At 60.5% G+C, this 26,088-nt stretch overlaps 1 protein-coding gene across 3 annotated transcripts; it reads left to right on the top strand.

Annotated features, from left to right (window-relative positions):
• The first annotated feature begins 602 nt into the window (after positions 1-602).
• On the top strand, positions 603-13,110 carry NXPH3 (neurexophilin 3). Of its 3 annotated transcripts, XM_045488474.1 has the most exons (3): positions 603-708; positions 6,581-7,487; positions 11,313-13,110. In XM_045488474.1, the coding sequence occupies exon 3, from the start codon at positions 11,394-11,396 to the stop codon at positions 12,015-12,017; it is 624 nt and encodes a 207-aa protein (XP_045344430.1). In that variant the 5' UTR covers positions 603-708; positions 6,581-7,487; positions 11,313-11,393; the 3' UTR covers positions 12,018-13,110. The 3 variants fall into 3 exon arrangements, with proteins under 3 accessions (XP_045344430.1, XP_045344429.1, XP_045344428.1); XM_045488473.1 differs by lacking the exons at positions 603-708; positions 6,581-7,487 and adding an exon at positions 8,000-8,780; XM_045488472.1 differs by lacking the exons at positions 603-708; positions 6,581-7,487 and adding an exon at positions 8,982-10,025.
• The last annotated feature ends 12,978 nt before the right edge of the window (positions 13,111-26,088 follow it).

Here is a 26,088-nt window from a genome sequence, read left to right as displayed (position 1 = left end):
TCGGTGCTATTAAAAGAAAAAAGGAATCTCCCACCCAACACAACAAATACCTCACCTCAGGACGCTCTGGTGCGGTGGGTAAAAGCGTGGGCTCTAAAAGCCAGACCGCCCGGGTTCAAATCCCAGCTCTGAAGAGTATGAGTATGATCCGTGGGGGAAAGTCACCTCATCTCTAGACGCTTTTGTGCTCTCGTCTGTAAAATGTGGCAATCATAGAAACTGGGTTAATCGCTGGGTAGTGCGATTAAATGAGAGAGTTTGGGTAATGCTGAGAAAGTGTTCTCGGCGTGGCTTGGCTAGTTTGGGGTTGTGGCAAAACTTGCAAGGATTTGAAAAGGGAGAGGGACGAGATCCTGTTAGCATCTCAGAAACCAGTCTCCCTCTGGCTGGGCGGGGAGGTGAGGAGTGGGGGCGGGGGGCGGGGAGAGACCATTCTGGGGCTGCTGTGGTCCAGTGAGTAATGGTGGAGTCACGAAGCCTGCGTCGGGATGGAAAAGGATGCGATTGGGTATTGGGGAGAGAGGCCCAAGGCGAGGCGGGCACCGAGATTCCAAGGAGTTGGAGGGTGGAGCCCTTGGGGGGGGGGGGGGGGACACAGGAGGCCACGTGTCTGTGGGTCAGAATGTGATGAGCACGACTTTGCACACCCTGAGCTGGCATCGTTTGTGAAATCCCGGAGGTGGCTGACCTCAGGCCTGGCGTTCAGCAGTGAGTAGGCTATGCTTTTGGGCTGAGGTCGGCCCCGCCCACCTCGGGAGAGGGGGTGTGGGGCGGGAAGGAGAAGGCTGGTGCTGAGTTGGCCGGAAGTGGGTGCGGGCAGCCACACTCCCCTGGTGGTCCACGACACAACGGGGGTCAGGAAAGCATTTCCAGGTGGCATCCCTCCTGCTGCCTCTCCCGGTCGTCAGGCCTCCGGGGCTGCAGACGGAGGCCCCTTGCAGGCTGCGGCCATTCCCAGGCTTAGTCCCCACCCCGCCCCCGTGTCCTGCCCTGCACCGCTCCCATTGAAATCTTGGGGCACTGAGGCACCAGAGGGGCACGATGATGACCCCGAGTGGGGTGGAGGGAGAAAGCTAGGGGAGGCTTCCTCTGGACTCTCCGGTGTCTCATCTGGGTCCGGACCCCAGTCCCCTCAGTGGCCCCACCACTCCCCCTGCCCCACAGCTGATCTGATTTGGACGAAAGACGCGAGATCCCATCTCCCTAACAGAAGCGCAGGCCCAGGCTGCCCTGGGAAGCTCTTCTAGCTCCTGGATCCCCCTGACGGCGCCTGCTCCCCAACCCCACCCCCCAACTCCTACCCAGCGGTCCCCAGCGGCGCCTAGAAGAGCTTCTCAGTAGGGATTCCTTTGCGGAGCGGAGGTCGTGGTTGTCCCTCCCTCCGCCACCAGGCGTCACCACCGGCCTGGAAATGGAAGGCGCAGCCTGGTGCGTCCGGACGCCCTGGCGACAGATGGCGGGTGAGGGTGAGGGGCAGAAGCGCCCGGCCAGCCCTGTGCGGGTGGGGGGGGGATGCTCCCGGACCTCCGGGGATGGCGCTCCGGAGATGGGGCCACGCGGTGCTCTGACCCCAGTGTCTATTGGGCGGGGGGTGGTGGGGGTGGGGGGTGGGGGAGGACGGGGTCCAGAGGGGCGATGTGGCCGGGATTCAGGAGGCCAACCCGAGGAGCAGGGGTGCGGGAGAACATGCGGATGCCGGGGGTGCCCCGCCTCTTCGCCCACCCCGCGCCCCTGGCGTGAAAAGGAAGCAGGAACTTCCCACTGCCAATGCTATATTGACCCATTTCATAAATTAAAAGCCCGAGGCTCATTTCCGGGTACCAAGTTGTACGACCCCCCCCCCTCCCAGCCCCAGCCCCTCCCTGCATTTGAAATTCTGGTTAAACGAGGCACTGAAGGCGAATGTAACAATAGCCAGCATTTATGGGGCACCTACTGTGTACCACACGCTGTTCTCAACAACCTTATAACGTGGATACTCTTATTGCCCCCACGAGGAAACTGGAGCACAGACGGGTGGAGTCATTTGCCCGAGACACGGCGGCCCCAGGACTGAGACCCAGGCGATCTGCCTCCAGGACTGGGGCGCGGAACGACGCCTCTGGGTAGCACAGGCCACAGGCCGTTTGAAGGGTCTCCAGGAGGCCCCTGGGCGCTGGGCACCGGCGCGCGGAGGGGTGGGCGCACCAGCCGGAGCGCGGGGGTGGGGACGCTGCGGACGGAGGGCAACCCGCAAAGCGCCTACAGGAGGCGCCCCAAGCGCCCACCAGGTGGCGCGCTGACCCCACTCGCCTCGGACGCGACACGCCCGCGCAGTCTCTCCGTCGCCCCCTGCGGGAGTTGGTGTTGACCACAGCCACCCGGGTGCAGCCGACAGGTGGCGGACAGGTGACCTGGTGCCAGGTGTCGGCTCCGGGCCAGGTGGCCTGCAGTTTAGCGGCTCCGCTCAGGCCTTGTTTCCTCCCCGCCTCGTTCCTCGCCTTTGAAGATACTGAGAGGTAGCAGCAAGGAGTCGGGCCCAGAATCCCTTTCTTCAGCGCTTCTGTGTTTACAAAGCACTTGCCACTGGCTCGGTTCGGACAAAAGACCAGGGGTGGTACTAGGCGCCCAGCAGAGGGCCAGATGCTCTCACACCCGTCAGTCCCCCCACCCCCCATGAGGTGGGCACTATGATTCCCGCTGAGGCCCAAAGAAGAGAGGTTCACCCAAGATCGCCCAGACAGCAGATCTCAGAGATGCTCCCTCATCCGGGCCTGCCACGGGCTGGACTCTCCACGCTGCGAGAGCCCCCGTGGGAGCCTTGCCAGCCAGGAGAAGGTCCCTGTCCGCTGGTGAGATCCCGCGAGGGGCAGGGGCATGGACAAAATGACTTGGGATGTTCGTGGGCGGCTTCCCTCAGGGCCTTCGGGGCCAGAGGTCTCCCACCTGCCTCCCTGGCTCCCTTGTCCCTCGCCCTGCCGGTTCCCTCCTCCCTCCTCCCTCCTGCCTCCACCCCTGGCTCTGGTAGACTCCCCCCCCCCCCCCCCCGCCCCCGCACCCTTGCCATGCTCTGTTCTCTGCAAGCTCCTCGAGATCTCCCCTCCGATGATCCTGCGGGCTCCTGCACCTCCCAGTCTCGTCCCTCTAGTGGGTCCTGCATGCTGCCCCCGGCTACTCCCTGCCCCTGAGCACCCACCCCATGGCACCTTACACTCCTCCTGTTGAGGAGGGGGTGGGGGGCGCTGCATCTCCCCCCCCCCCCCAAACCGGCTCTTTGCCCTGTCCTCCGGGCCAGAAAGCTGGGAGTCACCTTTGACTCCTCGACCGCGTGTCCTGGAGTCGAACTTCTCTCCGTTGCACCCCTTGAACGTTGCGTCCTTCTCCCCGTGGCGTCTGTCCTCACTCAGCCCACGGGCACCTCCCAGCCTCCACTTTTACCCCCTCCCCTCTCCACCCTCCCCACAGCTGTCCGAGTGACCTTTTTTTTTCTTTTTTTTTTTTCTTTTTTTTAACGTTTATTTGTTTTTGAGACAGAGAAAGACAGAGCATGAACGGGGGAGGGGCAGAGAGAGGGAGACACAGACTCAGAAGCAGGCTCCAGGCTCTGAGCCATCAGCCCAGAGCCTGATGCGGGGCTCGAACTCACGGACCGCGAGATCGTGACCTGAGCTGAAGTCGGATGCCCAACCGACTGAGCCACCCAGGCGCCCCTCGAGTGACCTTTCTAGTGATCGTGGCGAGGGCAGCTCTGACCCCTGTTTAAAACTTGTAATAGACCCGAAACACCTCAATCACGGGATGAAACCCCAAATCTTTAACCAGACCCACAAAGCCCTGGGCCACCCGGCCCCGCCCGCCTTGCCGGCTCGCCCCCTCCCCGCTCCGTGGCCACACTCACTTCCTTCAAGTCTGTCCGAGGTGCTAACGCTTCCTCGTCCCAAGGTCCTAGCGTGTACAGTTCCCTCTGCCTGGAAGCCCCCTCCCCAGCTCTGCGGCGGGGCCAAGGCCTCCAGGTCATTACATCCCAGCTGAAATGTCATGTCTCGCAGAGCTTTTCCCCCCCGGCCCCTCCTAGTCTCCCCTCTCACTGGGGACTTGCTGGGTTCCACCTTTACACCACTGCCCACCATCTGGGAGCTTGTGTTGCCCTGTCTCGGCTGGCTAATCTCCATCTCTCTCTCGGAGCCCAAACCCCAAACTCTCCGTGCGCCCAAGGACTGCCCATCACAGCGGTGCCTCCATGCCCAGCCCGGGACATGAAAGTCGGGGCCCGGCGACTCTGTGTGGGACAAGGCACCCTTTCATGTCGCCTTCATCAGAAACCCACCTCCACTGCTTTCATCTCCGGCCTTTTCAGGAGTTGCTTCCTCTTCCGGAAGGGTTCTTTCCTTCCCCTTCCACCGTCCCCCCCCCCTCCCCCCGCCGCCGGGGCCAGGCCGATCCTCATATCACAGGATCACAGGACTGAGTTCTCTGTGATTAGTCCTTGGCCCCCTCATTTGGATCAGGGCTTGTCTCGGGGCTCCCCCCAGTCCCCTGGATGTAACATCCGTCGTAACACGATGCTGGACTTTCACTGCAAAGTGCAAACTGCCTGGTAAACATGAGAGATTATCGACAATCATGATCGGTGGCTGCCTCCACCCCCCCCTCCCGCTACCCCCCCCCCCTCCAGACCTCTTGGCTTTGGCTGGCTCAAGGGCATCCACTCTCTGCCTTTCAAAGCATCAGGAACCCCATTTCCCATTCATTCAATAAGCACCGACCTAACCTACCGGGCACCTACTGGGCTGTTTGCTTTCCCCGCAGCACTGGGCCCCCCCCCTCCCCCAGGAGGGGAGGGGAGAGGAGGGATGGAGAGGGATGCGGACAGGATCCTTCCCAGGGCGAGGCAGAAGCCAGTGGGAGCAGAGGTGCTATAAGCAAGTGCCAACTGCACCTGGCGGCGGGGGCACTGAGGAGGCTGGGGGCCGAGGGGTGGGCCCCCTGCACCGGGTGCTGCCCCCTTCCTGGGGCAGGGCAGGGTGTGGGAGGGTTAGCCTCAATGGCAGACCTGGGTGGGGGTGGGGGGGTGCTGCCTCCAGCACGGGGCCTTGCACCCAGCTCACAGAATCTGTGGTCTGTCTTCCCACCCAGGGGAGCAGCTAGAAGGACCAAGGTGGGGTGCGGTTGCCAGAACAATCAGCCAACCCCAGCGGTCGCTTTTCTGGCCACCCCCCCCCCCTTCCCCGGCCACCGTGTTCCTTTGAGCTGCTGTTCGTTTCCCTGTTTCCTGACCCTCCTGACAGAGTTTATCAAAGTGAAGTCCAGAGGCAACCCCCGTTGGCGTCACGTGGGACGGGGGCAGGGGCTTATAAGAATACATGGTGGGGGGCTCCTATCTCCTGAAAGGCTCCCGGGGGTGAGGCCCTCTTAGAATCTGCATGTGTTGCAAGAACCCCCACGCTGCGTGGCACACGATTGTGACAACCCCACGGCGCCCCACTGCTTCCAGGACCAGCCTGCCCCCGTCCTTGCCCCTGCCTGCCAGCTCCTTACTGGGGTCCTTTGGACCACTCTTCCTCTGCCCATCCAAGCCCCTTGTTCCCCTTGTCATCCATGCCTCCTGCGCCCCGGGCTAGACTTTATTCCACCCTTGGGGGTCCGCAGCACCCAGGCTTGACATGACCGAAGCTGACCACGCCATCCTTTCTCCAGAACCCACCTTCCTCCCCCACGCCTTTGGTGCTCACCTCAGCAAGCCCCTTTCCGCCTTCCTCTCTCGTCTCAGCAACAAACACATCCTGGTTATTTTGCCTCCTACAAGATGTCCTCAGTGTCCCCCTCTCCCCAGACCCTTGCCTTTATCCCCTAATGGGTCCCCCCCCCCACCGCCCTCCCTCGCTCTAGTCTCTCCTCCTTCCAGGGAGTTCTCCAAAAGCTCTCCAAAATGCAAGCTGACTACAATCACCAGCGCCCCCCCGCCGAAAACCCTTCAGAGGTCTTAACCCATGACCTGATGGGTGACAGCCTCCTGTTCCAGCCTCTCCTCCCCTCCCCTCTGCGCTCCAGTAACAGCACACCGCCTCTGCGCCCAGCATCCTCCCTGTGACCAGTCAGTGCCCTCTGCCAGGAATGGCCCTTGCTGGCCGACCCCCTCCTCAAGGCCTCGGCATCCCCTCCTCCAGGAGGCCCTCCCCGAGCCTCCTGGACCCTGCCCGCACCATACTCGGTGCATCCGTGATGCCTGTCACAGGGATCCCTTATCATCCATTCACCACACCGAATTAGAATCATCAGTTTCCACGTCTCGGTTGCACATTCGCCAGTGAGACCCTTGAGGGCAGGGATGTCCCGCTCGTCTCTGAATCCCAGACCCCGGCCCGGCACCTGGCACGGAGGACAGGCCCGACTAAGGGTTGGCGGACGAATGCAGAAGGGAAACTTGAAGGAAGTGAGAGCCAGAAATGGCCGAGAGGGCAGGGAGGGCAAGCCTGGCAGGAGGCGCCGCCAGAGCAAATGTGTGGGAAGTAGAAAAGCGAGAACTTCCCTTGATTGCACTCCCACGACTGCCCGCCAGCCATTGTGCATGAGCTTTGTTTGCACATTTTGTCTCTTTCAGTTCTTGCAACAACAGATCGGGGAAACTGGCATCAGAGAACCAAAGCAACCTGCCCAAGGTCACACAGCCGGGCCTGGAGTGGAATCCAGGATTGTCTGGCCTGAAAACCTGTGCCCTCTCTGCTGAGCCACACGGTTCTCCTGGGGATAGGCCCTTCTGGGGACGGACCGGGAGTGGGCCCCGCCACGCCTCTGCCTAGCTGAGCTCCAGAACCAGCTGCCCACGCTCAGGCCAACAGCTTCTTCCTCCCAGCCGGACCCGAGGCTCGGAGGCCAGACAAGGATCTGTCTGTTCCTTCTTCCCCGGACTTTGGGGGTCTCTGATAGACGTGCCCACACCCACCCCTGCCACCACCACCAGGGAGGGGCTCCTATGCATCCTGGTACTGCCTAGGGCGCCTGGGGGAATGCAGGGGGCTCTGCGATGCTGTCTGGGTTCTGCAGAATCTGTCTCCCTCATCGCACTTGGCCCAGGCTGATATTAAGATTCATCTGCATTCCCCGCGCACCCGCCTGGCAGATGGTGGGGGAGGAGGCTGGGTGCGTGCTGGGGGCTGCAGCCAGAGACCAAGCTAGGCTCGGAGGGCCACAGAGCAGAGTGCCCACCCACCGTGCTCCCTCGGCCCAGCCCGGAGTGGGACCACTCCAACCGCCGGGGTACCTCCTCACCCTCACAACCTCCAAGGGGTGCTAAGGACTTGACCTTTGCTTTTTCTAAGGACTGAAGGGGTCCTGGAGTTCCGGGAAGGAAACACGGATGTGCGTGGGACCACGGAGGATGGGCCCCACTTTGGGGAATTCCAAATAAGGGTCCTCCTTGCCCTGGGGGCTTGCAGAGGTCGGAGAAAAGCAAGGACCCCATGGGATAGGAGCACCCTGTCCTGGTGGCTCCCTGGGTCACAGGGAGGGTAAGTAGTGAAGAACGCAGGCACAGCTTTCAAGGAAACCTTGCCCGCCTCGCCCCTCAGCTTCTCAGGAGGCTGACGCCTGACCCCAGCCCCAGAATTCAGCCTGGCCCCCGGTGACCTTTTCAGCCCAGGGCTCTGGCCAAAGTTTCCCATCACATTAATCGGACGGCGCGGGGGGGTGGGGTGGTGGTGATCCCAACCCCCCCCTCCCCCCGAGTAAAGTAGAGGAGGAAAGAAACTGACGTTATAACACAAGGAGTACGAGCTAGACACCCAGAAGAACTTCCCTCGGCACAGAAGCAAGTCTGGCAGAGAGAAAGTCACTTTCAGCTTCGGGATAGGCTACTCATTACTGACGTTCTCTCTGGCTGTTGGCATGGGTTTGGAAAAAATAACCTTTCCAAAGTCCAGGTCTCCTGGGGTTCAGGACAGGGCAGCAGATTCCCAGTGCCCGCTGCGGGGGTGGGGGTGCGGGAGGGGGGGGGGGAACGGGCGCCCTGCCAGAGGGAGGGATGGAAAGGGTAGTGTCCCTATCCCCGGGCCACCACCCTCTCCCCTCCTCGCCCAGACTTCCTCCGCCCCCGCGTCCGGTCGCCTTCGTCCTAGGTCCCCCCGCTGCGGGCCGGCAGGGGAGGAGTTAACTCCGGAGGTACCGGCTGGGCTCACCGTACCTGCCGCCGCCGCCGCCGCCGCCGGTGGGAGGGACGAGGAAGCGCGAGCCGCCTGGGCGCCAGGAGCGCTCCAGTCTGGCGGGGTGCTGCGCGGGGAGCGGGCGGCGGGGCCCGGCGCGGCCAGGGGCGTCCGCCAGGGGGCGCGCCGCGACGGGGCGGGAGGGGCCGTCTGGTCTGGGGAATTAGCGCCAGGGACGGGCGCGCGCGCGGGTCCCCAGCACATCTGGGCGAGAGCGGCGCCGCTGGACCGCGGGGGGCGCCGAGCGCAGATCTGGAGCGGCAGAGGCACCGCGCGGCTGGGGCCCTTCGAGGCGCGCGGGGCGCCCATCTGGGACCTCGAGAGGGGGCCGCGCCGCGCGCAGCCGGGCCGGGGGAGGGGGGCGGCGGCGGCCGCACAGCTGGACCGGAGGGGGCGGGGTCGGTCCCGGGCGGCCGGCAGAGGGGAGGGCCGCGAGCCGCCGGGGACTGGAGCATGGGACGGCGCGCCTGAAGGAGCAGGGGCGAGGCAGGGGCCTGGGCGCCCGGCAGGAAAAGAGGAGAGACAGGGACCCGAGAGCAGAGGAGGAAGATGCAACTGACTCGCTGCTGCTTCGTGTTCCTAGTGCAGGGCAGCCTCTATCTGGTGAGTGGCCCGCGGGGAGCTGCGCGGAGGGGCGGGGGCCCGGAGGACGGGGGAGAGCCCGGAAACTTTCTCCCTTCCCCACCCCCCGACATCGCCGGGATGGAGGGGAAGCCCGGAGGCCGGGGGTGGGGGGTGGAGGGGGAGAGGGCGGGTCCGAGGACGGAGACTGGACCGCAAGGGTTAATAGGGGCGGGGAGAGGGTGCTCGGCTGGCCCACCCACTCGGCCGCTGGTGGCGGGAGGTGCGACCAGCACGAGGGAAAAGGCCAGCAGCGGGGCGCCGAGGGTTACTCGACCCCGTCCCGGCGCCCCGGGACGCGCGGAAGGGGAGTGGGGGTGGGTGGCGGAGCTGACGACCTACCAGGTCTGGGGGCGTGGGCTCTCCTCCGACCTCGGGGACCCAGAGGGCCTGGGACCTGGGTCCCGCCAGCGCGCGGAGGCTGTCCAGGCGGGGGGGGGGGGGGGCGCGGAGGGTGGCCCCCGCGGACCCCGCTCGCGCCTTCCCTCCCGCTCCCTCCCTCCCCGCCTGTTGTTTTCTTCTCCTCTCCCGGCTGCGCGCCGCCGGAGCCCCACAGGACCTGGGCAGGCGGCTCCCGCCCCGGGCGCCCGCGGCAGCTGAGCGGAGCGCCCAGAGCCCGCTCCCCGTGCACTCGCTCGCCGCGTCCCTGCGGCCCGGGACGCCCGGGACAACCCCCTCCCCCCGCTTCTCCCCCCCCCCCCCCCGCCAGGGGCTTAACTCCTCTCCGACCGCCCCCACCCCAGTCCTGTCGTAGAGAAGCCTCGGCCCCACATCTGGACCTGCTTGTTTCTTCAAAACAACAGCCCCCCCCCCCCCCCCCCCCCGGCGCGCGCGTGCCACCTCCCCTTTGCCACTATGTACAAGCACCCTCCCCTTCTCTCATCCCCACCTGCGGCCCTTCTCCCCACCCTCCAGCCATTCAGCTTCGACCCCCAGGACCCAGTAAACACAGGTCTGCAGAACCGAGCCCAGCCCCCCCCCCCCCCCCCCCCCCCGCCCCGGAGTCTCCCCTCCTGGCTGTCCCTTCCCACTACCCTTGGGGCCTAGCAGGCAGGGCCACCCAAGCACACCTCTGCAGGCATGGCCGGGATCAGAACAGGGGGCGTGAAGACCCCAGGCCCCTTGGGAGCCCTCCAGAGCCCAGCCCTCTGGGGTCCCCCATCCTCACCCCAGGGGTTACCAGCAACCCAAATGCTGCCCCGCTCTGAGCTGGTGTCCCTAGCACTGGTAAGGAGACACAGAGGGTGAGTACTCTGTCCCGAAGCTGAGTAAGCACACACCGGGCTTGCCTTGCCTACTCCCTGCTGGAAACCTTGCCTACTCCCTGCTGCCCTCCGGAGCTGTCCCCAGTCTGAGCTGGGTCACTCCGTCCTGCCGGCCCTCCCCCACGGCTCCTCCAGGAGGCCTTCCCAGGTGGTGCCTGTTGCCATAGCTGGTCCAGCAGAGAGAGGCTGGCCGAGCCTTGGCCGTTTGGCAGAAGATTCCGGGTGGGGATGGGGCTTGGATTCAATCTCCATAAACGGACCTACCTGGTCCGAGGGGCTGGGAGTGTGTGGTAGAATGGGAGGGCCGACCCCGTGCGACCTGGCCTTGGAGGGACGTAACCTGGTGGCCTCATCTGTAGAAGGGGAATAAGAAAAACTGCCTCGTAGAGCGATAGTGTCCTGGCATGGCACCCTCGGTGGTCCCCAGAGGTTTTGACTGGCCGCGGCTGGGCCATCCTGGGTGTGGAACTCACTCCAGGGCTCCCCCCTCCCCATTCCTCGTGCCCAATCCTGAGCTGCCTTTGTACCGGAGAGAGAAGGTCACTGGGCCCAGCTTTCTTATCCCATTGTCTGCTGGTTCTCTTAGTCTCAGAGGACAAAACTACCCCAGGGGAAGGGTGGTGGGGTCTCATCTAAACAGCCTAGGAAGTGGCAAAAAGCAGGGGCCGCACCTGTCCTGTCAAACGGGGGGCGGGGGGGGGCTCTCCCAGCGGAAGGATGGCGCATTTTGAGGGCCGTGACTGTGCCTCCATATCACCCTGGGACTTTTACAGAGGCGGGGGGATTTTCCTCTGTGAAACTGTAACCTCATAACCTCTCCTGTAAGACCGGGGGCTCTGTCACCACGAGGTTATGCTTCTGACATCGGATGAGGACTCTCCCGGGATCGGGAGCTGGGCCTCCCCCGTCAGAATGGGGCCTCCTCAGGGGCAGGGGCTGTGTCTCTCTGGTGCCATGGCTCACTGGAGAGAATTCTCGACCATCCTTCCAGATGCTGAGCGGTAGCCAGAGACGGGACAGTGGGGTGAGGAGATGGGGGCGGCCCGAGTGTCAGAGGGCGAGATGGGACCACGGCACAAGCCAGAGTATGCATCCAACCCCTAGAGTAAGACGGGTGAGACATCACTCGGCCTCAAGTCAGCGGAAGGGACAGGCAGGGAGTTGAGGCTGCTGGTGGGGGACACAGTGACCAGAACTCCTGGGTCCTCTGGGGACGGGGCTGTCACTGTCCTCCCAACTCCCTCCACAGGTCATCTACGGCCAGGATGACGGTCCTCCCGGCTCTGAGGACCCTGAGCGTGATGACCACGAGAACCAGCCCCGGCCCCGGATGCCTCGGAAGCGAGGCCACCTCTCACCTAAGTCCCGCCTCGTGGCCAACTCCACTCTCCTAGGGCTGCTGGCTCCCCCCGGGGAGGCATGGGGTGTCCTTGGCCAGCCCCCCAACCGCCCGAACCACAGCCCCCCACCGTCGGCCAAGGTGAAGAAAATCTTCGGCTGGGGTGACTTCTACTCCAACATCAAGACGGTGGCCCTGAACCTGCTCGTCACGGGGAAGATCGTGGACCACGGCAACGGGACCTTCAGCGTCCACTTCCGACACAACGCCACCGGCCAGGGCAACATCTCCATCAGCCTCGTGCCGCCCAGTAAAGCTGTAGAGTTCCACCAGGAGCGGCAGATCTTCATCGAAGCCAAGGCCTCCAAGATCTTCAACTGCCGAATGGAGTGGGAGAAGGTGGAACGGGGCCGCCGGACCTCGCTCTGCACCCACGACCCGGCCAAGACCTGCTCCCGAGACCACGCTCAGAGCTCAGCCACCTGGAGCTGCTCCCAGCCCTTCAAGGTCGTCTGCGTCTACATCGCCTTCTACAGCACGGACTATAGGCTGGTCCAGAAGGTGTGCCCAGATTACAACTACCACAGTGATACCCCCTACTACCCCTCCGGGTGACCCCGGGCAGGCCACAGAGGCCGGGCTGGGGCTGGAAGGACGGGCCTGCCCGCGGAGGAGGCCATCTGGCTGGATACTGGGCAGGGACACGGGAGGGACCTCAGGCAGGGAAGGGGGGTGGTGGAGAGAAGGAGATGCCAGGTGGGGCCGGGGCCAAGTCTCACGTGGCGGTGGGGAAGGGGTCCCAAGTGCGGGGCCCCAGCCTGGGGTTGTGGAGCGGCCGGGGCATAGGAGCACTGGAGGAGGAGTGGGGTCTCTGGGCAGCCCCGCGGGGCTCCCCTGCTGAGCGACAGGAAGGTGCTGGGCCCAGGAGACCGCTGGGGAAGGCAGACCAGTGTGGCCGGATGAGGTCACGGAGAAGAGCCCGAAGCCTCGGCTCCCTCCTTGCCATCCTGAGAAAGAAAAGCAACAAGGAGAGGGGTCTCTCATCAGCAAGGGCACCGAAGGATGGCAGAGACAAGACGGGGCTGCCCGGGAGCCAGCCCTGGGTGGGGGGAGGGGCGGGGCCGGAGGAACTCTTGAGCCCCGCTGAGTCGGCGCCCCCCCCCCCCAAGCCCATTGTCCTGGACTGTGGACTGAACTTGGCTTCAGGCCGAAGTGGTGACCCTTGGAGTCGTTTTGACGTCTTGACGAACAGACCGTCTGCTCCCCGCCAGGCCGTAACCTTCCCAAAATTCCCTCTCCTGCCATTGCCGCTCCTCCCCTCCCCGCCGCCCCTGTCCACCCTTGTGCCGATGGGGCACCCATCCTTAAACTGCAACAGAGGGTGACTGTGGTTCTCCCACCACCAAGGCCACAGATGGGAGCCCACCCTTGCGCTGTGTCCCCTCGCCACCCCACCCCCCTGCTGGCTCCTCTGGGAGCGTCCTCGTCCAGCCAGTAAGCCTTGCCCGTCAGCCTGGGACTCACCCGGATGGATACAGGGCCTTCAGCAGCTCGGGGCCGCGTGACGCCAGACTGACAAGGGCGCTGGACCTGTTCCGTGGTGTCTGTCTGTGGGTGGGGGAGGGGAGGGCGGGGTGTGCGATCCCCTGATTGTCAGCTTGTGTGCAGAGTCTTGTTCTGGAGCCGGGAATAAAGCTTTCCCAGGGCACTGCTTTCTGAACTGTCCAGGGAGGGAAAGGGCCCGGGGTGCCCCGCCGTCCAGCCAGCGCTGCTCAGCTAGATGGCGGCAAGATGTTCCCTGGAGACCAGAGCTGCGGGGCGACAACAGCTGTTGGGGCTGGTGCTCAGGGAGGGCCTCAGGGCTTCCCTCCCCAGCCTCCTTTTCGGGACCTGTTGGGAAAGCTGGGCAGACACTGCTCGGTGATCCCAGGGGGTGGGGGTGGCCCCTGCAAAGCAGCTTGGGGAGGAAGAGGCGGGGGGGGGGATGGGTTGGGCCATTGTGTTCCTTGTCTCCCTGGGTTGCCATCCGGGTGGGCGGGGGCCCTCGCTCTGTCAGGGTTTGGCCCCGTGGCCTTGGACAAGTCCATTCTCCTCTCTGGGTCTCTTTCCGCTTCTTTGTAAAATGAGGAATATGCCCAACCCAGAGCTTCTCCCGTGCAAGTGGGCATCGGACCCACCGGGAGCGTCGGTTAAGACATGGAGTTCTGGGTTCCAGACGATTCGCTCTTCTAGCGAGGAGCCAGGGAGATGCCGACGCTCCTGAGGGGACACCCTCTGAGGACCACTCACGTGACCTCTCTGTTCCTTTCTGGCTCTGGCCCCCTAAGATGAAGAGACGCCTCTGAGGCTCCCTCCCGACTACCTTCCAGCTGCTTCTCCTAGGAAAATCTCCTGGAAGGGTCCTCTCAGAGAGGCAGGGTGTCGGACTTTCTGTCTGATCATGTGTCAGTCAGTGTAGGAACAGGCTGGGTTGGGGGGGAGCGGGGACAGAAGGAGGCTTGAAAGCAGCCATCCCCTCCCCCCCCCCCCCCCCCCCGCCAGCCGACAGGAGGGCCTTGGGATGGATTGTCAGCCGGTGACGCCTTGCCTGGGAGGGCCAGCCGGGCCCTTTGGGGCTCGGTGAGCGGGATGCTGAGCCCCGAGGACCAAGATCACAGGGCCCTCTCTAAGGTCATCCTCGAGCTGCTCGCTTGGGAGGGCAGCACTCAGGTCCCCTGGGTCCCTCTCGGCCATGCAGCCACAGCGAGGAAAGTCCTAGCATGAGAGGGGAAGACAACGGTCCTACCGCCCGCAGCCTGTCTCCCCTGCCCGCCAGCACTCAGCACGGCCCAGTGCTCCTCTCGCTGCAGAGCAGAGCTGGACGAGGCCTTAGAAGCCACCTTGCTGTATGAAGTGACCCAGAAAGGGCACATGACTCAGGCTCACACTCCTATGCCAGCGTTCCCCTGCACCGTGCCTCCCGGGGCCACCTCTCCTGAGCAGAGATCTGAGACACGCACCCCTTCTTCCCCGCACCCACCCCCCACCGCCCCTCCACCATATCTACACTCTCCCTTCCCACCCTGACAGGTGGGTGGGAAGGTGGCACAGGTGCTTAGAATTCAGACAGGCCCTGCCCTGGGGGGGCTTGCCTCGGAGATCTGGTGGGTTCTCTCACCTGCGGATGCCTCCCAGACGCAAGCACCGCCCACGGCCCTGTGGGCACTGGAGGGAGAGACGGAGGGGGGTGGTCCTGGGCCCCCCTCACCTGGCCCTGGCTGGACGATCAGCAGGACCGGGGGACACTCTGACCCACCCCCCCTCCGGCTCCTCTTTTGTGGAGAGCCAGATGCTGCTGACAGCTGGAGGGCTGGCCCGCTTGGCACGCATACGGCCTGAGCAGGGGAGGGGGGGGCGGGGGGGGTTCATTTTAATAACTTCATTTCACCCACGCGCACACTCCGCTGCCTCATCCCTCCTTTTCTGCCCTTCCCCAGTAACCTGGCTGCTCTCCTCGGCTAGGATCTTGCTAATAGATTTTTCTCCCGGATTGTGATTCTTTTGCAATAGACCTCTGGGCCCTGATAGTCTTGCCACCACCAGATATTTTCTACGCCCCCTTGGTCCTCGAGAAGGTAAGGGGTCTGTCCCACTGCCTCTGGTGACGAAGGTACCAACCTCTGCGTCCTGGGTGAGCAATGTCTGTGACCTCCCCCAAGGACGACAAAAAGGGCTCTCCGGTCGCCTGATCTTGCCGTTCAAGCACTCACGGGAGAGCAGATCCCTCTAGAAGGAGCCTGTCTCCTCTCCCAGAGAGAAGCTCCAGGTCCTACCCCCACCCCACCCCTTTGGCTCCCCCACCGCTGCCCGTTCGGTCCTGTGGCCCAGCTCCCCATCCGCTCCGCCTAGCTGGGGAGCTGCCCCAGGGCAGAGGCCTCGTCTCCTTCATCCGAGGGGAGCTTCTGGAACAAGCCTCCCAGACTGGATGCCCTTTGAGGTCACAGCCCGTATCTCCCTATGAGACTGAGGAAGCAGGGTCTGTCCCTCCACAACTGAAGAGCCCTGTGAGGACAGCATCCGCCTCCCTCATCTGCCCGGAGTCTCCCTGAAGGCAGGAACCGCGATACGGACACGGGGAAAGCCGGCCCTCGGGTCTGCCCTTCGGCTTTGTGCACTCTACTGCCTCGGCCTCGGTGTCCCCACCTCTGAGGGGGGGAACCTTCCCAGCAGTCTGTGGGGCTCATGAGGGGCTACATGTTGGGTCGAGTGGCAAGGGTCTAGGTCCCTCCTCTGTCCTCCTTCCCCCTCATGTTTCCTCCCTGGGATGAGTAAGCGGGGACTGAGTCACCCCCCTTCCCCATCCTTGGCAGGGATGCTGGTGACCTTGCATGTGGCGCTCTCCTGGGGCCCATTGCTCAGAGATGCAGGAGGCAATGGGTGGGTAGGGAAGTGGGGGAAGGGTGTGTATGGGGGTGGAGGCGGCTGAAGGTCAGGGGGTGACCAGGGACCTGGATTATCCAGTCGAGTAGGTGTAGGGGGCTGTGGGAGACGCAACGAACCGGTCGCTCTGTGTTGGGAAGCGTTCCAATGCCACGGCTGGGAGTGGGAGAGAGAAATGTTACTTCCACAGACTCTGAGTCCTGTGGTCCTGCAAGGAGAACCGGGGGCTGGGGTGACAGGCGCAGAGAGGCGCCACCAGCCCCCCCCCTCCCCCGGGAGGAGGCAAGATCGGGCGGGGGTGGCACCTGCCAGTTATGCCAAAGCCCCGGAGCGGCAGCTGCCACCATCCTTGAGCACAAATGACAGAAGAGGCCTGGTGCTCAACCGTCGGGGGCTGGGCTCCCGTTACACGGGGGACCCGGTTTCCGGTTGGCCTGGCGAGCTCAAAAGCCGACCGGAAAATCCAAGCGACGGATGGCCACTTCGAAGCTTTCCGGTTCGTCCTCTCGGGGCCACCTGGCTAGATGGTCCCAAAGGGCGAGCTGGCACCTCCTGAACTTGCCACTGCACTGGCAACATGTGTGGTGCAGGAGTCTGGATCTGCGCCGGTCCCGGGTCTGTCATTCATTAGCTGGGTGGCTTCGGACAAAGAGCATCAATCATCTCCCAGATGCCCTTGGGTGAACACCTAGGGATCTACCCACCCTGGAGCATCGTTAGGAAAAGTTAAATGATTCACTCGACAGTATTCCTTCCTCCTTCCTGGGTTTTGGGGCGTGGGGTTTACGTTAGCTTCAGCCTTTCCCTGGGGGAGCTGGGCGAAATGGCCCTGGGCTGGAGCTGGGAGACCCGGGTTCCTGGCCTGGTTCTGTCCCGTAACACCCGAGGCAGAGCCCGCTAACTGTCCTGTGATATACATTGCACCTTTTCCCATAGTAACGGAATCCTCTGTTTTTAGCTGGGCCGAGGGCTGCCTGAGATGAAACACTACATCTCTCTCTGCCTCTCTTGCGCCTAGATGTGGCCATGTGACTGAGATCAGGCCAGTGAGGTGTAAGCCAAAGGTTATTTGGCAACTTCTAGAAAGACAGTTGATAAGACAGCTCTGGCCGCCATCTTAGACAATGGGCGTCAGGGTCACATCCTGGAAGGGTCAGAGCAGGGAGCGGCGGCGGGGAAGGCTTGGGTCCCAAACACCTGGTGCAAGGGCGTATTTTGTGCACCGGAAATACCATACGGGCTCCAGGCTGCCCACCTCCAGACTTTTACGTGAGAGAAAAATCAAACTTCTGCCTCATTTAAGCCGCTGTGCTTTGGATCTCTATCTCTTACAGGTAAATCTATCACCACCCGACTCAATGGATGTGTCTGAGCAGTTCCCGTCTGTGGACCCGTTTCCTCATCTGTAGCAATGAGAGAATGCGCCCAGACCTTGCCACGCACGGGAGACGTTTTAGGGGCTTGCAGGCGACAATGAACTTGGGAAAAGTTCCGGTCCTCCCCCGACTGCCTGCCGGGCACGGAGACACGCAGTCTCCACTTGGGGAGGTGGAGCGTGTCGCTTTTGCATGGCGGGGGGCCCCTGGAGGGCTCAGAAGGATTCTCTACTCCCTCTGAAAGGCTTCCCGTCCCCAGATCCAACCCCCGCACGTCTTGAGTCCCCATCCACATTCTGATGTTGGTGACACACAATCCTCGTTAAGGGCCTGGCTGATCCCAGCCAGATGGGATCCTAATTTAATTAAAACCCTTTAATTACCTGCAACAACACAGCTTTGGAAGTCCAGGGCAGGAGGGGACCGGGGACGGGAGGGGAGAGGGCATGGCAGGGTGGTGGCTGCCCTCCCACCACTCAGTGAACCCCGGGCTTTCGGGATGGTTCCTCCACCCGGTGGACACAAACCGCACGGAACAGCCGGTGCGGCCTCTGCCTTTGGCTCGGTCTGCAGCCAAGCCGGGGAGCCGGGCCAACCAGGCCCCGGGTGGTGGGGGGGGGGGGGGGCGGGAAGGGGGAGGGACAGGCGGGCAGAGTGGCAGGCTCTTGAAACCCACGCTCTCCGTGCTGGTTTTGTGCTTGCACTGGGACCGGCACAGGCCGCCTGAGCCCAGGCCTGAGCTGCCGGAGACCCTGGCCCTGCCCAGGACGCTCTGGGTAAGAGCAGGCGTGGTTCTGTTACCTCCCCAAACGGCCCGGCTTCAGAAACAGGGGTACCTCCACGTCCACCAAAGGAGAGCCATGCCCCTGAGAACAAGGGTCTTCCCTCGAGGTGTCATCCACCCCGGGGAGGGGAACGCGAGCGAGTGGCTCAGGTGGGCCGCAGAGGGCCACGTCGTTTCCCGGGCCCCAGAAAGGACCCCCGGGGCGCTGGGCCTCCCCCGGGTCCTCCCTGGGAAGGCAGAAGGAAGGGGCCCAGGCCAGACCGGAGCCCGCCGAGCCTTGGCAGGGGCAGATTCTGAAACCCAGGCTCTGGGAGCCGCACGGTTCTTAAGCCTTGTGGACCTCATCCCCTAATACCCGTCTGTTCTCCCTAAGTACTCATTCATTCAACAAATATTGTTTGATAAAACCTCTGACGCCGAGCTTGGGAGGCTCTACCGGTAGTCGAACACGTTCCCCGGGATCCAGGCCTTTCTGCTCCCACCCTTCCCATCCTTTTCCCTTCCTTCCCGTGCTTGGCCTCGCTCTGTGCTCTGCCTCATGTCCTCTGCCATCCCGACACCCACCGCTCCTTCTGAGGCCCCTGCTCCTACCTCTGACTCAAGTTGAGTCTGGAGTGCTGTGTCCCCGCCAACCTGGGGGCTGTGACAGTAGGAAATGTGGATGTCCCCCGTCCCAGACTAATGAGAGACTGGACAGGAGCTGTTGCTGCCGCAGAGTGGAGACTCCTTGAGGGGCACGGGCTGCATGCCCCTGGCCGGCTGGCCTGGAGGCTCCCCAGAGGCAGAGGCCCTTCCTCCGAGGCCCGTCTAATGAACCGTCAGCACCCCAGCGTCCTGCACAGCAAACGCCCCACGGCGAGGCAGGACCGCAGCCTGGGAGAGGAAGTGATGACAGGAGGGCCAACCGCTGTCCCCACCCAGCACGCCTGACCTCCTGGCTGGGAGAGAGGCACACCCCTCCTCCCACCTGTCCTCAGTATTGATTGTTGTCTTCTCTAGAAAGGTCTTCAGAGACCCAGGTTAGCTCCCGGGGCACAGGGTCTTGCCTTGGCTTGAATCACCGAGAGTCATGGGAAAGGCCAGGGCCTTCTGGATCCTAAGCTAGTATCTGCTCTTTCCATCAAAACAAGCTTCCCCAGAGCCCCTCCATGGCTTACGGGGTAGCCCCCACCTGGGGGACAATAATGGTCTGCTCAGTCCCAGGGAGCCTGGGCTCACCCATCTTGGGGTCAAAGCAAGGCCATGTCTCACTTATGTGTTTGAAGAGGGCTGGGTTTAGGTCTTAGTTGCCATGTGATCATTACCCAGGCTCCCCTGGTTTCTCCGGGCCTTGGATGGCAGTTTTCCCCCCGCCCGCTCCTCTGGTTACTGTAAGGAACAAACTGTCCCTGTAAATGGTGTCGCCATGTCAGGGTACGGCCATCTAGCTCTGCCTGGCCCTCCCACCCACCTACTGGGGCCCACGGGCATCTCAGAGCCTCACAGGCGGGGGAAGAAAGCTGGCTTGTCTTGCTTTTGGTGAGGGGGGAGGCTGTGTAGCCCAGGGGTTGACAGCACGGATTCCGAAGCCAGGCTGCCAATTCCTAACTGTGGACCTTCGGCAAGTTACCGAACACCTTTGTGTCTTAACGTCCCCATCTGTAAAATGGGGATACTCTTTACCTGTCAGAGGGCTTTTGTGAGCTGCTCTGAGTAGAGTCCCACATTACAGCCCTCCCGATCTTGGCCAAGCCGGGCAGGGAGGGAGGGAGGGAGGGGGCGAGGGAGAAGAATGGCCTGCGGGCACCCTCATTTCTCGCCGCAGGGAGAAGGTGCAGGAGAAAACCCCATAGGAGAGGTCAGAAGTCTGTCACCGTCTACAAGAGATGATGCCTACAAAGGAATCTACTTTTGTTTTCCTTGACTCTGGCTAAGAAATGCGGCCCTTGGTTGCACTGACTACTGCTCCTTGGGCCCACAATCCCACTTCTGCACTCCAGAAGCCCCTGTGGCTGCACTATGGAGGCTCATCTGTGTATTCCCCGCCCGGGCCCTCTGTTGGTAAACATAACACGAGGCTCAGAGAATGCAGGTGGCCACAGGGTCTTTATTTAGAAGCACAGAATTCTAGAGCAGCCGGCCAAGTGCACTGAGGCCGCCTGCCCAGGGCCCCTCCTGCCTTACCTCGTCCCTACCCCCGACCTTGCCTGTCTTCGTCACCTCCACCCGTCACCTCCATCTGTCACCCCCGCCCTACGGATCCGTTTCTCATCAGCCTGGATGGCCTGTGGTCCCTTGCTGGTACCCCTGGGACCTGGGCGTGTGAAACATGCCCACCTGGGACTGTACCCGTGAGGGCGAGTCCCCGAGGACCGGGCCTTGAGTGACCCACTTCTGCACTTGGAGAAGCGCCAAGGGCCTGGGATAGGAGGGGCCCTGCCGCCGCTTGGTCAGGCTCTGCCATCTGCCTCATTTCAGCAGAGATCAGCACTGGGGGGCTCGTTGTAGGCAGGGCTTTTTAGTTTTTTAATGCGGCAGGATCAGGCTCAAGATGTCACTCCAGCGAGCGGGACTGGAGATGGGGCGGGGGTGGGGGGAGAGAGAGAAATGTCTAGGAAAACGGGAGAAATAAATGGAAGCTTCCTTGCTCCGGGAGGAGGGAAGGACACGGAGGAGAGAGGGAAGGAAAAAAGGAGAGAAGCCTGTGAAGCAAAAATGGTGTAGAGGAGATGGGCTGGGTTTAGCAGCTACGCATCGTCCATCTCCCCCCCCCCCGACCCCCCCAGAAGCCGGCGACAGCCCAAGAAACGGGGCTTCTGGGTCCCCAAGGTACGGCCGCCCGCTCCCCAAGCCCCCTGCCCACATCTGCAGGCCCAAGGGCTTCTGCCCCGCCTCCTACCTCCCTCTCTGGAATGCCTAGTGTCAAGCACTGCTCACTTTCGGAGACTGTGACAGTGGTGACGGGGGTGGTCATACCTGCGCTATCCCAGGTGACTGGAAGATCTAGCGCAGGCTGACTCCTTCCCAAGACCCCTGTGGACTCCCCGTCCTCCACGCATGACAGCAGGGTAAGAGCTCAGAGCTCACAGGACGCCAGGCGAGCTGCTCTCTGCAGGTTCTCGCTCCACAGGTAATTCTGCTTCAGAAGATCCCCCGTGCGCCCAAAGGTGCCCATTTCAGCGTCTCATCACAGATTTCGATTCCAAAGGGTAGATACATATATACGGCTTCGGCTGGAACCAACACGATAACGTAGCGATCACATTAACGTTAGCCTCAGTTTACCTTTCTGGAGCCCTCGTTCGACAGGCAGTCACTGTATGAAGGACTTAACATGTGTTGCCTCATTAAGTTCCCAAGAGAACCCTATGTGGTATACCCATTTTACAGAGGAGAAAGCTGAGGTTTACACCGGCAAGTACTTCGGCCAGGACCGTGAGTGGTGGTGGGAGGGCAGGGCCAGGCTCCCGAACTCCAGATGCTGTGCCACCAAACACGGGCCCCAGCTGGCCCCTCAGTGCTGCCCTCTTACCAACTCTCTCCCCAGCCGCCAGTCCAGATCACTCCTCCACCCTGCCCCCCTCCCAGGAATTCTCAGCCATTGAGCTCATTCCCTACCTCACCCTGGAAGACATACAAGTCACCAGGTGCACAGTCGTTCAACTTCCCCCCTTCCCACAAAGGCACCTGTCTCTGCAGGACTCTCCTCACACCCAGGGAGGGCGTCCCTCAGCCCCCCAACCCTCTGCGTGCTCAGAACCTCAGGGCACGGATCATCCGATCTCTCCTGGAGCTTTCCCATCAGCTTCGACCACACAGGCTTCATCTTTCGGTAAACCCACCTCCCTCTACTCCTTTCCTGCCAGGAGCCACTGCCAGGACCTCCTCTTTACAGCCATGCCTGAAACACGAGCCTGCTCTCGAGGCTCACTGCTCACCTCCCACCCGCTCCCCACCGCACCCCTCCTGGTCCCTTCCCTGAGTGTTCCTGCCTAAGGCCACCAATGACTTCCATGTTGCTACCTCCAGTGGGCATTTAGAATTGAAAAAAGAATTTTTTTAATGTTTGTTTATTTTTGAGAGAGAGAGAGAGAGAGAGAGAGAGAGAGCATGAGTGGGGAAGGAGCAGAGAGAGAGGGAGACACAGAATCAGTAGCAGACTCCAGGCTACGAGCTGTCAGCACAGAGCCTGACACGGGGCTCAAACTCATGAACTGTGAGATCATGGCTTGATCTGAAGCCAGGCGCCCCCCCCCCCAGGGGGCATTTTAAAATTCTTTCTTATTCGACAGCACTTGACACTTTTAACTCTTTTTCATGTTGGTACTCTTGACTTTGATTTTCTTCTTCCTCTCTCTCGCCACGTCTCCTGCGTGACTTACCCTCCTTTACCAGCGGCCTCCGTCCCCAGCCCCCTTCTCTCCTCACTCTGTACTCTTCCTTGGATCCAACACACCCAGGGCTTCAGTTCCACCCATAGACCAGTATCTCCAGAACCTTCTCTCCGGTCCCCATCTCCCCTCTGGGTGCTGGGTTCATACATTCAACAGCCTCCATGTGGATTTCTCAAGGCATCTCATGATCAACCAGGAAGATGAAATCAATGATCCTATTTCCCTCAAGCCTGTTTATCTTCCCATCCGCCTCTATCTTGGCGAATCCAGCCTGCTCACCTCTTCATCTCTACTCTGTCCGACGCCATCACCGGGTTCTGCCAAACCTGCCCTCGAAATCTCGGATCTTCTAAGTCCGCCGCCTCCCTGTGCACGTTCTGTCAGCTCTTGCCTTCCACCGTCCCCACTGCCAGCATTAACTTTTCTATACTCTCGCCAGGCATCTTCTTAAAATGAAATCTTGTCACCCCCTTCCGCTTAAGACTCTCCCACGATTGCCCACCGTTCTCAATTAAGGGCCTAAATCCGAAATGTGACCTGGGGAGGTCCTCCCTGCTCTGGCATCTTAACTCACTGCCACATGCGTCCATGCTCCGGCCGCCCAGCCTTCTTCCGTGCTCCCGGAGCACATCGAGCTCCCTCCCGACTCAGGGCTTGATGCGTGCCGTTTCTTCGTGCCTTCGGTGTGGAATGTTGCCTCTCCCACCTCACCAGGCTCCAGCGCTCCATCCTTTGGCTTTCGCTTCAAAAGCTGCTTTGGGAAGCCTTCTGGATCTCTCAGATTAATTCCCCACTCACAGGCTCTCACGGTGCCCCACACGTTTCTTTCACAGCGCTCGGCATAGTTTGACAGCACGTTATCTGTGAGACTAGTAAGGACACTCTTTCCTCAGAGACTCTAAGCTCCACGGAGGGCAGGGAGCAGTTCGTGTAACCCACTGTCCACCCCTAGAAACCAGCGCAGTCCCTGGCACATCGTATGCGGAATGTATAAATGAATTACTGGCAAAGAAAACAGAAGAAAATTCATTCTTAAAGGCCAAACCAAGGCAAGGTTCTTAAACTTAGGTCATCGCGGGAAACCCTGGGGATCACCCATTGGTATGCTGACCGCTCTCAAAGGCCTTTTTCTCTCTTTAGCTTTGTTTGCTCAGAGGTAATGGGGACAGGAAGGATCTTCAGTGGAGATCGCATCCCCATGAATGATGGAAGATTATAAGAGATAATGTTGTCAGGGGATATGCCTATTTTTCATTAGTGTTTCAGTAAAATACTTACGATACTGACAAGAGGCAGAAAAAAAATGTTTATTTACCCAGAGAAATTCAAATGTGTCATATGACTATGGGTCCATGTATTAATGTCAATCTATCTATAGATTTTTTTTTAAGTTTATTTATTCTGAGAGAGAGAGAGAGAGAGAGACAGCATGAGCAGGAGAGGAGCAGAGAGAAAGAACCACAAGCAGGCTCCGCGCTGCCAGCGTAGAGCTCAACGAGGGGCTCAAACCCACGAACGAGAGGTCATGACCTGAGTTGAAGTCGAATGTTTAACCGACTGAGCCACCCAGGCGCCCCCTACCTATAGACTTCTTAACGACATGGGTTGGAACTGCGTGGGTCCCCTCATATGCAGATCTTTTTTTGATACAGTGCATTATATTTTCTCTTCCTTTAAAAAAAATTTTTAGTGTTTATTTTTGAAGGAGAGAGAGACAAGAGTGTGAGCGGGGGAGGGGCAGAGAGAGAGGGAGACATGGAATCGGAAGCAGGCTCCAGGCTCTGAGCTGTCAGCACAGAGGCCCACGCGGGGCTCAAACTCACAAACCGCGAGATCATGACCTGAGCTGAAGTCGGACGCTCAACTGACTGAGCCACCCAGGCGCCCCTATATTTTCTCTTATGATTTTCCTAATAATATTCTTTGCCCAAGCTTACTTTATTGTAAGAATACAGTATATAATACACATACAAAACATGCTAACCAACTGTTGATGTTATTGGTAAGGCTTCTAGGCAACAGTAGGATATTGATCATTAAGTTTTGGGGGAGTCAAGAGTTACATGCAAAATTCTGACTACTGCATAGGGTGCCTCTACATCCCTTGTTGTTCATTTTGCCATGAAGCTAAATGCCATCAAAGCATTTTCCAGTGCTATGGGATACCAGGAAATGATGGGCCACACTGGAAACCACACCAGTGGTGTGCTGGAGCTGGTTCACACTGGCTCTCTAGGGCCAACCGTTGCACGTTCAGGAATTTCGAGACCTGGTTGTAAAAGAGCCAATTAACAATTAAATTATACTAATGTACAGTTAACAGCAAAGGTAACACTCAAAATTCATCTCTTCCTAGCTCTTTCGTGCTTTACCATGGCCTACGCTCTGGAGGTTCTAGACGTCCACCCTATCTACATGGCGGAAATACGAGGCGGCGGTGAACTGCGTGCTTTCCAGCTCTGCGTCCGGTAACGTCACCTCGGACGTTTGAAACGGGCCACGGTGGCAGTCTTTAGGCCATGGAAACTGGCAAAGCTGCCATTACATTTTGGGGAACCGAATGTTGTCACTTTGGCAAGCTCACCACTGAACCAAACTACTGGCTCCTTAAAACATCTGAAAGGTCTAGGGCGTGTGAAGCAAACTTTTACTTGCAAGACTGATAAGTGGAAGAAGTATAGCAACGTATGTGTGTCTAAATTTAGGAAACCAGCCTCAAAATTGTGTAAGGGCTGAAGGTGATTGTTTTCTTCTTCAACTTAAAACTGCAGTTAGGGGCGCCTGGGTGGCGCAGTCGGTTGAGCGTCCGACTTCAGCCAGGTCCCGATCTCGCGGTCTGGGAGTTTGAGCCCCGCGTCGGGCTCTGGGCTGATGGCTCGGAGCCTGGAGCCTGTTTCCGATTCTGTGTCTCCCTCTCTCTCTGCCCCTCCCCCGTTCATGCTCTGTCTCGCTCTGTCCCGAAAATAAATAAACGTTGAAAAAAAAAAAATTTTTAAAACTGCAGTTATTCTGCATACATCTTATTACAAATATCAGTTACTAAAGTGTCATTTTATGGAACAACCTGTACACCATAACTTCAAGACAAAAATAAACGTGTTGACTAAATTGAGACGGAAGTTCTTAAGAGTGGGTGGGAGACGTTCCTCTTCTCTCTCCCTGCCAAACTTCTGCAAAGAGTAGCTTATACTCATTCTATATTTGCTTACCTTCGCATCGGTCTTGGCTTCTGCCTCCTGCCTCCACCATTTGACAGAAGCTGCTCTAAGGTAACAAAGGACTTCCTTACCGCCCAATTCTAGTCTGCTGTTCAGTCCTCAATGTCATGACCTCTCTGCGTTGTTTCTGAGGGCCCCTCCCCTGCCTCCTCCATTAGACGGAACTCACAGAGCGTCCGCCACCCCAACCCTAGCCTAGCACAAGGTTTGGCACCTTCCAGGTGCTCGGCCCTTGTTTGCTGAATCACTGGCCTGAGTGTTCATCCCTGGGACCTTGGACGTGACTGTTCTTTACTTGGCTGGGTGCCTGTTTGCTCAGACATCAAGAGAGTAAACCGCGTGGGGGGCCCTTTTTTCCCTTTGGTTTGTCAAGAGCTCACCTGTAAGGGTTTAAGAAAGCCAACGCTCTCCCCGTTTCTACTAGGCCTTATGAGCAGGTGTGTGTGCCCTTCACTGCCAGGCAGACTCTTGGATTTCCATTTCCTCTCTGGGCCCTGGGCCTAAGCCCCAAAGCTA

The sequence above is a fragment of the Leopardus geoffroyi genome, chromosome E1, assembly GCF_018350155.1.
Source record: "Leopardus geoffroyi isolate Oge1 chromosome E1, O.geoffroyi_Oge1_pat1.0, whole genome shotgun sequence".
In the NCBI taxonomy this organism is placed as follows: Eukaryota; Metazoa; Chordata; class Mammalia; order Carnivora; family Felidae; genus Leopardus; species Leopardus geoffroyi.
The sequence above is the reverse complement of the archived record's forward strand: the minus strand, read 5'-3'. Positions and strand labels throughout refer to the sequence as shown.

Bases quoted from the DNA above. Each gene is read 5' to 3' on its own strand.
- NXPH3 (XM_045488472.1), top strand. From the start codon at position 9,879: ATGGCCGGGATCAGAACAGGGGGCGTGAAGACCCCAGGCCCCTTGGGA. The intron at 10,026-11,312 runs GTAAGGAGACAC...CTCCCTCCACAG, and splicing joins AGCTGGTGTCCCTAGCACTG to GTCATCTACGGCCAGGATGA.